The sequence below is a fragment of the Canis lupus genome, chromosome 14 (genome assembly GCF_048164855.1).
Source record: "Canis lupus baileyi chromosome 14, mCanLup2.hap1, whole genome shotgun sequence".
In the NCBI taxonomy this organism is placed as follows: domain Eukaryota; kingdom Metazoa; phylum Chordata; class Mammalia; order Carnivora; family Canidae; genus Canis; species Canis lupus.
Genome location: NC_132851.1, coordinates 39,350,080 through 39,362,640, shown reverse-complemented (window position 1 = coordinate 39,362,640; position 12,561 = coordinate 39,350,080). Strand labels below are relative to the sequence as shown.

At 61.8% G+C, this 12,561-nt stretch overlaps 1 protein-coding gene across 9 annotated transcripts; it reads left to right on the top strand.

Moving 5' to 3' along the window:
- Positions 1-74: 74 nt before the first annotated feature.
- Positions 75-12,431, top strand: PUF60 (poly(U) binding splicing factor 60). Of its 9 annotated transcripts, none has more exons than XM_072774823.1 (12): positions 108-256; positions 4,463-4,552; positions 6,824-6,919; positions 7,038-7,127; positions 8,064-8,114; positions 10,284-10,445; positions 10,523-10,615; positions 10,760-10,973; positions 11,053-11,243; positions 11,382-11,517; positions 11,686-11,921; positions 12,000-12,431. In XM_072774823.1, exons 1-12 carry the CDS (start codon positions 233-235, stop codon positions 12,297-12,299), a joined length of 1,683 nt encoding a protein of 560 aa, XP_072630924.1. In that variant the 5' UTR covers positions 108-232; the 3' UTR covers positions 12,300-12,431. The 9 variants fall into 9 exon arrangements, with proteins under 9 accessions (XP_072630926.1, XP_072630924.1, XP_072630928.1 ...); XM_072774824.1 differs by having other exon boundaries at positions 132-256; positions 4,466-4,552; XM_072774829.1 differs by lacking the exon at positions 108-256 and adding an exon at positions 695-833.
- The last annotated feature ends 130 nt before the right edge of the window (positions 12,432-12,561 follow it).

Here is a 12,561-nt window from a genome sequence, read left to right as displayed (position 1 = left end):
CCGTTCCTCCCCGCGCCGGAAGCTCTGCCGCCCCCGCCCCCGCCGCCGCCGCCGCCGCCGCCGCCGCCGCCGCCGCCGCCGCCGCCGCCGCCGCCGCCCCGCCGAGGGCGAAAGGGCCTCGTATCGCGAGACTTCCGTCCTTCCTCGGGCGCTTCCGCCGGCACCCAGATCGCGCGAGACAGCGGAGGGAGTAGGAGCGTGTGGCGCGCGCGGCGGCCGCGACGGACGCAAGATGGCGACGGCGACCATAGCTCTCGTAAGTGAGCCGCCGCGACCGCGACCGCGGGCCGCCGCTCAGCTGGCGGGAGTGGGCCGTCGGTCCGGCCAGGGCGCCGGAGGCCTGTCGGGGGACGCGGCAGTGGCTCCCGGCCCCCGCGGCTCTCGCTCGCGCGACGTGGGGGCGGGGCGGGGCGGGCGCGAGGCGGGGGCCGGGCCGGGCCGCCGCTTCCGGCTCGCGGGCGACGGCTTCCGGCGGTCGGCGTCTGCCGGGTCGCGGAGAGGCCTCGGGCGGAGCCGGGCGGCCGTCGTGCCGCCGCGGGCGCAGGGCCTGCAGGGAGCGGCCTGGGGCGTTCGCCGAGCCTGCGCTCCTCGCTAACGCTGCGCGCCCGGCCGCCCCAGCCCGGCCGCCGCTCCGGCCCCTTAGGAAGGAGGGAGGTGCTGTTTGGACGCGAGTTTCCTGAGCAGCGGTTGTCCCAGGCGGCCCAGTGGGGCAGGGGCCGTGCCTGCCTGGGCCGGGGTCTGCGGGCGCCCGGAGGAGGGAGCCCCTCGCTGCCCCGCTCAGCGGTCACCCGCTTTCAAGTGACGCGGAGTGAGCGGCATGGCCGCAGAACCTGGTACACCCGCCCTTCCGTGCTGGGGCCTCCCCTGACCCTCTTCCCTCACCACTCCGTTCCAGGAGGGTCTGATCTCCTAGAGCCTTCGTGGCGTCACCGCGCGTATTTACCTGCCACCAGCCCGCACGCAGAGTGCCCTGCCGAGGCCGGGCTGAGAAGGCGACTGTTCCGCATGTGGCTGGAGGCTGGGCAGATAGGGAAGACATTTGGGGGTCAGGGAGCGTGCCTTGGCCAGGCCGGGAGCTGGAGGCTGGCACCCAGTGAGGGAGGCTGGACCAGTGTCACTGGGGCACAGACTGGCTCCCCCGGCCCCAGCTTGCGAGGGGAGCCCAATCTGGGATTCTCAGATTTGGCTCATCTTCTTCTATCACGTCCTGCTTCCCGTTGAAGCCACAGGAACAAGTGACCTTCGTGAGAGGGAGGTTAGGAACGCGATATTGGTGGAGGACCTGGCGACGGTCCCAGACAGCGGTTAGAATTGGACAGTGGAGGAGAGGGCGGCTGGGCGACGGGAACGCAGACTCCTGGGAAGGTGTGGAGGGGGAAGAGAAGCCCATGAGAGTGAATGGCTCGTTTCCCCTGAGCATCCTAGAGCAGCAGGAACGGCAGGCCGTGGCCTTGGCAGCTGCTGGAAGCTGAAAGTGGAAGCACCCCGTTCTTCTGGAGCCCGAGGGATGCCCTGGCTCAGCTCTGCCGTGGCACAGTGCCAGACACGTGTGCATTACCGTAGAGGTGGGCATGGGCAAGAAGTCTGAGCCCCATAAGTTGAGGTTTTTAACAGGGCTGTTTGTGGCCCATTGAATTATTTTAAGAGGTTAAAATGCACGGGTCAATTGGGGTGTGGAAATTGTAGAATCCCAGGCTCACATCAAATTCCGGGAGTGACATCCAGGCTGTGGCCTGATGTGTTCCTTTCCTACCCTGTTGAGGGGACCGGTTTCTAGATAGCCCGTGTCCTTGTCTTGTCTGAGTTGGGCGTAGTGAGAGTTTGTTCTGTCCTGTGATCTGTGCCTGCTCAACAGCGCTGGTTGCTGTCCTAAGATGTGGCTTCAGGAAGGTGGGGTAGAGTGACCCGGAGCTTTGTTGACAGTCCTTTGGTAGGGAAGGACACAGGAAAACGCAGAAGTGCTTCTTGTCACTTGTGCCTTCCACCTGGTGGCTGCAGAAACAGGCCACAGCCCTTCCCAGCAGGGACACAGTCTTCTGGTGGCAGTGTGTGTCTGTGATTTACCAGTCTGTTCTTCCCTACCTTTCATAGCAGGTCTCAGTCCTGCTTATGGCCATTACCTTGGGGTTCCATCTGGCCAGGGGACCAGTCCCTCTCCCTTTCCTGTGGGCACCGTCGCTTTCTCCTGAAGACCCTGGCCTGCGCGCTCCCTGCTAGGCCTCCCTGGCTGCTGAGGCCCAGTGTGCCTCAGTCCCCTTTTTCTCATCCTGAGCTTGATTTTCTTCTCAGCGGCCATGAACCATAGAAGTCACCTTATGTAGGTGCCACTTGGCACGTGCCTTGTTTTGTTTTTCCTGCATCTAAATTGATGAGCACAGAGGCTAGCCGTCTGGTAGGTAGCATGGCACTTCATGAAGAGGACTGAACAGATGGAAAGCATCCTGCGGCAGCTCTGCTTTGGGGATTTGACTCTGGGTGTTCCACCGATGCTGTTAACGACTAGAACGTAGGGCTTGCTTGCTGTGTGCGTGGATGACGTGGAGTGGCTTACCGAATCTTCATGCCAGCCCCAGGACACAGACCTGAAGAGCCAGAAACCTGGAAATGTTAAATAATTACCTAACTTTTCTGGTTTTCTAGTGGGGATAATCCTCTTTATTTCTGGGCTGCTGAGCAGTGGCAGTGTGGGCGTTTGGGTCCCAGGTTGATGGGGCCACATTGCCTCCCAGAGGGGACTTCTCAGGTTTTGAGGTGCCATTGCCTGGTGCTGAGGAGCTTAGTGACCACCACCCTTTTCTACTTTCATTGCCAGGGGGTGACAGCATGTGACTGCTTGTGATAATAAAAGGCAGTTTTCTCCAAGCCTTCTTAGCATCTGCTTAGGACAGAAGCTGAAGCTCTGCGGGACGAGGAACTTGTTTTCTCTGGAGGTGATGGGATGTCCCATGTAGCATCCTATGCTGGACTAATTGTTCCTGAGAAGGCTTTTCTGAGTTGTGTTCTCTCAGCAATGTCCTGCTTCCGGTGTTGGCTATTCCATTAATTTGTGAGAGCAGGAAGTTGTAAATGTGCCCTGAGGTCGGCTCTGTTCATGGGTCTGAGAGCTTCATGGGTCTTACTTCCCCAGACCTGAAGTGATCTCTTGCTGTGAGCCTTGAGAGGGCAGTCTCTGCTCCAGATGTGCTCCTGGGGGTGCCAAGCCGTACGCTGACCTGTCCCCAGCTGTCATACACCCACACAGTGGGACCCATTGTCAGAAGGGCCTCCCCCATCCTTTGGCTCGTTCTCCGAAGTAGCAGTGGTGCTGAGTTCAGAGCAGCTCCAGCCAAGGTGCTGCTTGAGGGTTAGCCACAGCTTCTGTGCCCACTGGCCATGTCTCCAGCACACACAGGCTGGTGTTGCTGTCTCCTTTGGGGCTAGAGCCCATGAGACCCCCTCTGGCCAAGTCAGCCCAGCCTCTGGCTTTGTGCACAGGGCTCCAGGGGCGGGCATGGCTGTCCCTTGTGTTCCTAGATTTCAGTGGGTAAAATGGTAGTGGGGTAAGTGCTCTCAGTTCCCCCCCGTGCAGCCTCTGAGAAGGTGGAGTAGGTGTCAGGGCCCTTCCACCAAGTCTCCTCCCCATAACATGTTGCCCACCACCCTCGGCCTGTCTTTGCTCCTGCCATCCTGCTAAGCGGAGTTGGGAGCTGTTCCTTCCGTCAGGCTGGTTCTGCATGGCAGTGGCTCTATGGCCCTTCCAGGTATGGGGTATGGCCAGGCCCTTAACTGCCTTCCCTGGAGTTATTCAGTGCTGGACAGCTTGACTGCTGGGGGAGGAAGGCTTGTGCGTGCAGACCACCTGCCTGGCCCTGTCATTCAGAGGGCAGCCCTCTTCAGAGGTGTCTTCAGGAGGGGCTTGGGTGTGGGCCTGACCAGAGCCTGTGGAAGGCATTGGGCCTGATTCATGCCGAGCCGGGGGGCCCAACCCAGACGTGTATGGGGTGCTCGAGAGGTGTCCCTGTCTGCCTCAGGAGGGGTGAGAGGAGATGGCCAGCTGTGCCCCTTGTCATCCTGTCTGGCCTGGCCCAGCCTGCTGGCAGGAGAGGCACTGATCTTTAGGACCTCAGCTGTGGGCCCAGGGGACGATGCTTTTCCTTGGCACGGGGGAAGAGCTCTCCTATCTCCTGTCCTGTCCCTTCCTGATGGCTCCCTGTCGACTCTGGGCTACCCTAGGTCCTGCCAGGTCAGTCAGGACCTCATGCCAGGGTCCTAATCAGCTGCAGGTATTCTGGAAGAATGGGTGGAGTGGAGTGGGGTACTGTGGGATGCACAGGGGCCAAGCCAGAGCTGGTTTCTTTCTGTGTCTGTGCTGGCCTCTCTTTGTCGTCCGTGGGCACTTAGCCCTTAGCTAGGGAAGGGGAGAGAGGGCCGGGGTGGGTGGGCCTTACGACTGTCCATTACAGCATCTCCTTCCTGCCTGCAGCAGGTCAATGGCCAGCAAGGAGGGGGGTCCGAGCCGGCGGCGGCGGCGGCGGCAGTGGTGGCAGCGGGAGACAAATGGAAACCTCCACAGGTACTGACCTTAAGCATCCTTGCCCTCAGGCCTGCCCGCCCGCCCGCCTGCCCGCCTGCCTGCCCGCCTACCCGCCTATCCGCCTATGCATCCCTGGGCCCAGAGACAGGGGGGTGGGCGGGAGGAGCCCTAGGGACTCTTCTCTGCCTTCCGGACAGATGCTCCTGTCTTGCTCCCTTACCTCCCAGCCTCAGGCCTGGCTCCCGCCTCCCCGCGTAGTGTCCACCCTGCTTCTGCGGTGGCTCGCAACCTCGTGTGTCTTCAGGCTGTGGACAGATAGTGATGGTGGTCAGGTGGGGGCTGAACCTGAGCCAGGGTAGGTTGTTCGCCATCAGTGTCACACGAGGGAGCAGGCATGCTGTTTCAGAACAGGATGGGTATTAATAATCAGAAACACAGGTCTTCATTTTGGATCTCAAATTTAAATAAAACAACAAAGCAGAATAACGTGTGAGCCCGAGCATGGGGGTCTGCCTGGGACTTGGGCTAGGCTTCAGAGTGGGCGTGGGTAGATCTTGTCCTGCTCTGGTTGTTTCACCCTTGGGAGCTTGTCCTATAGGAGGTGGAGCCAGTCCTTGTCGCTGGGCAGTAGGGTGCTTTGTGCTTCTCCGTGGCAGCGCCTGCCTCCAGGGGGCCCCGGGGGGGCTCACCACGGTGGCCTGGGGGCCCTCCTGTGGGCCCCCCAGTACACTGGGGGGAGGGCTGGCCGTAGTGTGCAGCCTGGATCCTAGGAGTTTATAGGGGCTGAAGCAGATGGGCAAAGGGGCCAGGCCGTCCCTCTAGCCAGGCTTCCCTGCCCTGGCTGATGGGAGAAGGGCCTTCTGTTTACCGAGACAAAGAAGAGATTGAAAAGTTTCTGAGGGGCTGGGAGGGGGTTGGCATTGATCACCATGGTGACAGCCTGCTCGAGTCCCAGCCCCCAGCTCTCAGGGCCTCTGTCCCACTAAGGAGAACCGGGCTTGCTGCCAGCTGGGAGGCCCAAGAGGACAAGCCTCAGGGGCCAGACTGGGTTGCCAGAGTGGGGGCCTCCAGGCCCCTTCTGCCCTTTGACCTTGTGCTGGAAACCCAATACTTGGGCTGGTCAGGCTGGTGGTTCTTGGGGTTTGGATCAGCTGGCCCTTTCCTGCCTCCTTTGTACCTCTTCTTTGCTCGTCACGTCCACGTTGGGGATCTGCCTCTCTCCTCCACTGTCCCTTCTGAGGCTGCAGAACACCCCCTCTGGAGGGGGCTGGCAGTGGTCTCTCATTGCAGTTGCTGGGTAGCCCCAGGCCCTCTGAACTGGTGGGCAGACACGTGTGATCTGACCCTGGACACACACACAGAGTCTTTGGTCTGGTGGCTGTGCTTTTCTTTTTGCTCGCACGGCTATATTCTTGCCCTGCAAACAGTTTAGAAATGGATTTTGACAAAAGGAATGTAAACTTAATCCTATTGCATCGGCTCTGTCTGCAGCAGGCTGTGCCTGCTCCACCCCCATCCCCCCAAAACCTCTCCGGGTCCTCATGTTCCCTTGGCTAGGGTCTGGCAGGTCCACTTTTCCTCTGTGGCTGGTCTGCTCCTGGCTTCTCTTCCCAGGGGGCTCAGCACAGCCCAGGGAGGAGTCTGGTGGAGGTGGGGTGGAGCCCTGCTCCAGGCTGTTATGGATGGGGAGAGCAGCTCCAGGTTCTCCATAGAAGGCAGGGATGGGGGAGGGGGTGCATGAAGGTGTGCTGGGAGGGAGGCCCTTTCCTTTCCCTGCTCCTTGAGTGGTCCCTGGAACTCCACCCAAACAGGGACGCCGAGTCTGTGACCATGGCTGGGGCTGTGGGAAGGTGTGGGGCAGGGGTGGACGCCACGGTAGTCTAGGAATGAGGGGTCCCTGCACATCCAGAGAACCATGGCCCCTTTTCTCACAAAGGATGGCCAGGGCCACCTCTCTTGCGTGACATGATACTGAGGTTCTGGGGTCATGTTTGCTACAAGGGCTAGGCCCCTCCTTCTGCTTGCTGCCTGTCGGTAGCTCCTGAGGAGGCCTTTGTGGCCTGGGCCCTGCAGCCGCTCTGGATTATCGCAAGGCCCCCAAGGTACCTGCCTTCCTCAGTGGCATGTGTCTTGGGTGGGGCAGGCCCACATCCAGGCTAGGCAGGTGCCGGTCTGCAGTAGGCCCTGCCTGTCCTGGGAGCGGGCTGGGTTGGGGGCCGTGTGCAGTTGTGCGTGTGTCGGGGTGTTCCTGGGCCATTGGAGGGAGGTCTCGAGCGTGTCCTTAATGAGTCCCCTGCTCCCCACCGCCAGGGGACAGACTCCATCAAGATGGAGAACGGGCAGAGCACAGCCGCGAAGCTGGGACTGCCTCCTCTGACGCCTGAGCAGCAAGAGGCCCTCCAGAAGGTGAGAGTGTACCTCCCGGGGAGTTGTGTGCGTGGTGGTGGAGGGGGCGGTCGGCAGAGGAAGGCGCATCTCCCCACAAGCTGGGCCCCCCAGTGCTCCTCACCACCTTCTCCCGCAGGCCAAGAAGTACGCCATGGAGCAGAGCATCAAGAGCGTGCTGGTGAAGCAGACCATCGCGCACCAGCAGCAGCAGCTCACCAACCTGCAGGTGAGCCGCCGGGCCCTACCCTCCGGCCTCGGTGCTGGCTCTGCTGGAGGCCGTCCCCCCGCCCCTCCCCACCACCTCCACCTCCTCTTCCTCCTCTTCCTCCTCCTGTGCCTGTGGCCGTCCCCACGAGGCGATGTGGTTCTGTTTCTCAAGGACTCGTTCTTGGGGCACCCGGGTTCATCCATGAGGCATGAGTGGCCCAGCCTTACCCATCTGCTGAGTGCCCATGGTCCCCTCCCTGCCCTTTCGCTGTAGCTGTGCCCCGTACCCTGAGTTGGCTCCTCCTCTTGGACTTGAAATTGTCGCCTCAGGTCACCTCTGTGCCCAGGTGACGGTGCAGCATGTAGGGGCGATCCTCCCCATCCCCATGGCCTCGGATAAGAGCGGTCAGGCCCTGACCCTTGCAGTGAGTCCAGATCACCTGAGCTGGGGTCCAGGACAGAGGACAGGCTGGGGGGCTCCTCCAGCAGGGCCCTGCTCTAACCCTGTGGCCAGAAGCCACAATGGCTGTGGGGAAGAGGCCAGGGCGAGGCTGACAGGTGCCTGGGCCTCGAGCCCCCTGCCCCCTGCCCAGCCCTCAGGAGATGCCTTGGCTCTTCACTTTGCTCCATCCACACATACTCCCCCTCACCACCACCTCCTCCTCCTTCTCCTCCTCCTTCTCCTCCTCTTCCTCCTCCTCCTCCTCCCCTCCCCCCTCCTCCCCCTCCCTTCCTTCTGCCCCGCCGGCCAGGCTGTGGGGCGGGGCACCTGGGGCTCTGAGGCCCCCCTGGGCAGGTGCCGGCGGCTGGCCAGTTGGCTGGCAGTTTGGGAAGGCAGGCGGACCTCCCTGGCAGGGCGGGGACTCCGGGCCTTGCCGCTGTCTGCGTGAGGTGTGACAAGAGCGGGAGACTGCTCGGCTCCAACAGACTGAACTCTGTCTTTACTGTCTTTCAGATGGCAGCAGTGACAATGGGCTTTGGAGATCCTCTCTCACCTTTGCAATCGGTCAATAGACATGCTCACTTCTTCCGGGGCTCATGTCCTTAGTCAGGGCTAGAGGGGGGCAGTGCAGCCCGCGTGCTGGGGACCTTGCTCCCCTAGCCGGCCCTGCCCGCCAGCTCGGGACGAGCGCAGCAGAGCGCCAGGCGTGGCGGGGCCAGTGGTGTGGGCGGGCACCCACCCGAGACCGCCCCTGGGGAGGCCTCCATCTGCTCTGAGGTCCCGCCTTAAAACTAACCGGCCAGGTAACTGCGGAGGGCAGCAGGCCAGAAGGGTAGCTGCCCACGCCAGGCCCACCTGCACCCATGTCGCCTGCACGCACAAGGCGCAGCGCCTGGGCCTCCAGCTCTGCCGGTCTCCAGGCTGCACGGGCTCCTGGGTTGGGGTCAGGACCCCGAGGAGAGAAGAGTCCTAACTCACGGCTCCATCAGACCCTGGAGGGAGGATGGATGGATTGGGGGGGGGGGGCTGGGGGGTCCCAAGCAAGCAGGAGAGGGAAGGGCAATGACTTGGTCCTCTGGGCCTGGCTGTCAGCAAGGTGTAGGGGCCATGCAGCCAGGGAGCAGGCAGGGGCTGGGCTGAGCTCAGTGGGCCAGGGAGGAGGCAGAGGCGGTAGCTGAGGCCTTGGCTGCCACGGGTGGAGGAGTCTGGGAAGGGGATGCTCCTCCATCCCCCAGAGCTGAGGAGGAGGCCAGACCCCGCTCCACGGAGTCTGAGGGGGAAACATGGCTCTTTCCTGGGGGTCTTCCCTGAATGTGCTGCTCTCACAGGAGAGATGTGGCCCTGTCTTTGAGGGCCAGACAGACCCAGTATCTTGTCTGGAAAGTGTCTGTCTGCGGGGAGATGTCAGGGAGAGGGCTCTTGGCCCACCTGCTGTGGGGAAGCCCACACTGAAGAGAAGACGTGCTCCTATCCTGGGGAATTTTGACCTAAGGGGCAGATACGGTTTCACGTTGGGGTACCTGGTGCAAGTGGGGACACAGTTCCACCTTTGGTGGTCCTTGGTCTCAGTGGGGGCCTGAGGCCTACTTGTCAGGAGCCCAGTTTGAGGAGGACAGTCCCATTTGGGGGGAATTCCTAGTTTGGGGGATAGGTGGACCTGATTTTTAGGCTCCTCTCTGAGGGAGGGGAAGGCTTGGTCTATATACTAGGCCAGCTGGTGTCTGAAGAGGGTCTCCAGTTGTGGGGGCCTTTTGAGGGTGAGGGAAGCCCCTGTTTATGGAGAAGCTAGAACCAGGACCCCATCTTCTTTGCCTGTCCTGGGCCTATGGTGTCTTCCCCAGAGCTCAGCTCCTCCTGGTGGCCCGCTGCGTGTGGCTGTGGAAACCCCCCTGCCTAGCACATCGTGTAGTGGTGGCAGGGGTGGGAACCCCATTCCTGAGGGCCTGGAGCAGTCCCTTGGCCCCAGCTCGCCCCAGTGCAAGGCATGTGTGCCCAAGTGGAGCTCTGGGCCTGCTGGGCCTGTTACCTCCCCGCTCCAAGGAGCCCTGGGGCTTCTCTTTTTGGCAGCTCTGCCACCTTCTGAGGGTCCTTGGGGCTACAGATGTGAGCTCCAGCCAGCCCTTTTTGTCAGGTGCTCAGCACATGGGGGTTTGCAGAATGCTGAGCCCCAACCTGAGTTGGCCCTGCATGAGCAGCTGCTCCTTGTTCTCTCTGCAGGGGCCCCCATCTGGGCTCCTGACCTCCTCCCCTGGGCTCTCTTCTGGGCAGCAGCTGCCCTGTCTTCTGCCCCTCTCTCGCCTCCACACTAGTGGGTCCCTCCAGCTTGGATGGCTTCCCCTCCCCTCTTCTGTCCGAGCACTTGGCCAGGACCCTGGGAGGATCTGCCACCGGCGCCTGGGGGACCTGGTCCCCAGACTGGAAGGGGGCAGGGTGGGAGGGCATGCAGCCCTGCCTCCTGACCACCCATCAGCTTTGCTGCCAGTCTGCCCAGGACCTGCATGGGCTGGGGTGCGTCCGTGTCCTGCCTTTGGGCCTGGCCTTCCGTCCTGGGGGCAGGGTCCTACTGACCCCTGCCACCCTGCCTGCAGGAGCTGAGCCTGCACTGCGCTGCCGCATGGGGAGCCCTCCCCACGGCGGAGCTGGGTAGGTGGGCCAGGAGGGGAGTGGGCTGCCCAGCCTCTTACCACCCCCTCACAAGCCAGTGGCTCTCTCTCCCCTTGTGTCCTGCTCCAGATGGCAGCTCAGCGGCAGCGGGCACTGGCCATCATGTGCCGGGTCTACGTGGGTTCCATCTACTATGAGCTCGGGGAAGACACCATCCGCCAGGCTTTTGCTCCCTTTGGACCCATCAAGAGCATTGACATGTCCTGGGACTCCGTCACCATGAAGCACAAGGTGGGCTTTAGTCTGCCCCTGCCCCGCCCCTTCCCACCTTGGGCTGTGCTGGCCTGACCACATGCTCCTGTACCCAGGGCTTTGCCTTTGTGGAGTACGAGGTCCCAGAAGCGGCACAGCTCGCCTTGGAGCAGATGAACTCAGTGATGTTAGGAGGCAGGAACATCAAGGTGAGGGCCGAGGACGTGGGGCTCCGGGCTCAGGACAGTTGCACTCTGTCTTCAGTCACCCCAGCCATGCCGAGCAGCCTCTCTGAAAGCCTGAAGAGGCCAGGCCTGTGCTGACTGGGGCTCTGTCCCCTGCCTCTCTCCCAGGTAGGGAGACCTAGCAACATAGGGCAGGCCCAGCCCATCATAGACCAGCTAGCTGAGGAGGCACGAGCCTTCAACCGCATCTACGTGGCTTCTGTGCACCAGGACCTTTCAGACGACGACATCAAGAGCGTATTTGAGGCCTTTGGCAAAATCAAATCCTGCACGCTCGCCCGGGACCCTACAACTGGCAAGCACAAGGGTTATGGTTTCATTGGTGAGTTCGGAGAGACTGAGGTGAGGGTGGGGCCCACCTGGCACTGTGGCTAACCCTCACTGCTGCTCCTGCCCTGCAGAGTATGAAAAGGCCCAGTCGTCCCAGGATGCCGTGTCTTCCATGAACCTTTTTGATCTGGGTGGCCAGTACTTGCGGGTGGGCAAGGCTGTCACACCCCCCATGCCCCTGCTTACACCTGCCACACCTGGAGGCCTCCCGCCTGCTGCTGCTGTGGCCGCGGCTGCAGCCACAGCCAAGATCACAGCTCAGGTGAGGGCTGATCCAGTCACATACTTCATTTGTGGGTGACAGCTTCTCCCTCCTTCATCCTTTGGGGGTTGGCTCTGTGTGGTCTTGAGCGGAGGCAGCCAGATCAAGGACTGAGTGTGGTGGCCTTCTGGGTTGCAGGAAGCAGTGGCTGGTGCAGCGGTGCTGGGTACCCTGGCCACACCTGGATTGGTGTCCCCTGCACTGACTCTGGCCCAGCCTCTGGGGGCTTTACCCCAGGCTGTCATGGCTGCCCAGGCCCCAGGAGTCATCACAGGTGAGCCTGGGTGGGGCAAGGCTTCCCTTCTTCCCCTGCCAGTCCTCTGGGCATAGCCCTCTACACCCATGGACATTGCTCAGCTATGGCCACGTGGTGCTGGGTGCCTTCCTGGGAAGGGTGGAGATGGGGGAAGAGTAACTGCTGGACCTGGTGGGTTTGCTGTAGGTGTGACCCCAGCCCGGCCTCCCATTCCGGTCACCATCCCTTCTGTGGGAGTGGTAAACCCCATCCTGGCCAGCCCCCCAACACTGGGCCTCCTGGAGCCCAAGAAGGAGAAGGAAGAAGAGGAGCTATTTCCCGAGTCCGAGCGGCCCGAGATGCTGAGCGAGCAGGAGCACATGAGCATCTCCGGCAGCAGCGCCCGCCACATGGTGATGCAGAAGCTGCTCCGCAAGCAGGAGGTGGGCAGCGGGGGCTGGTGGGGTGGGCAGGGGGAGTGATCCAGCAGCTATAGCTTTCAGCTGTCTCTCCTCGCACAGTCCACAGTGATGGTTCTGCGCAACATGGTGGACCCCAAGGACATCGACGACGACCTGGAGGGGGAGGTGACCGAGGAGTGTGGCAAGTTTGGTGCTGTCAACCGCGTCATCATCTACCAGGAGAAGCAGGGAGAGGAGGAGGATGCGGAGATCATTGTCAAGATTTTTGTGGAGTTCTCCATAGCCTCCGAGACTCACAAGGCCATCCAGGCCCTCAACGGGCGCTGGTTTGCTGGCCGCAAGGTGGTGGCTGAAGTATATGACCAGGAGCGTTTTGATAACAGTGACCTTTCTGCGTGACCTTGGCCCTGTTCCCTGGACTTGCACTTGCTCCTTGTTTCCTCTGGGTTTTATAGGGTGATTGATGTGCTGGTTGGTGTCTCAGGCCAGCAGCCCCATGGGGATAAAGGTGCAGATGCTGTTGACCCTCAACATCCCTGTGTGGCAGTGGTCCTGTGCTTCTGGGCTCCCTGGGGCCGGCCTGGGGGAAGGGGGTGTGGGGGAAGGAAAGCGGCGGAGAGGGGCACCTTGGAGCCCTGCAAGACCTGGGTTGGGGCGGGGC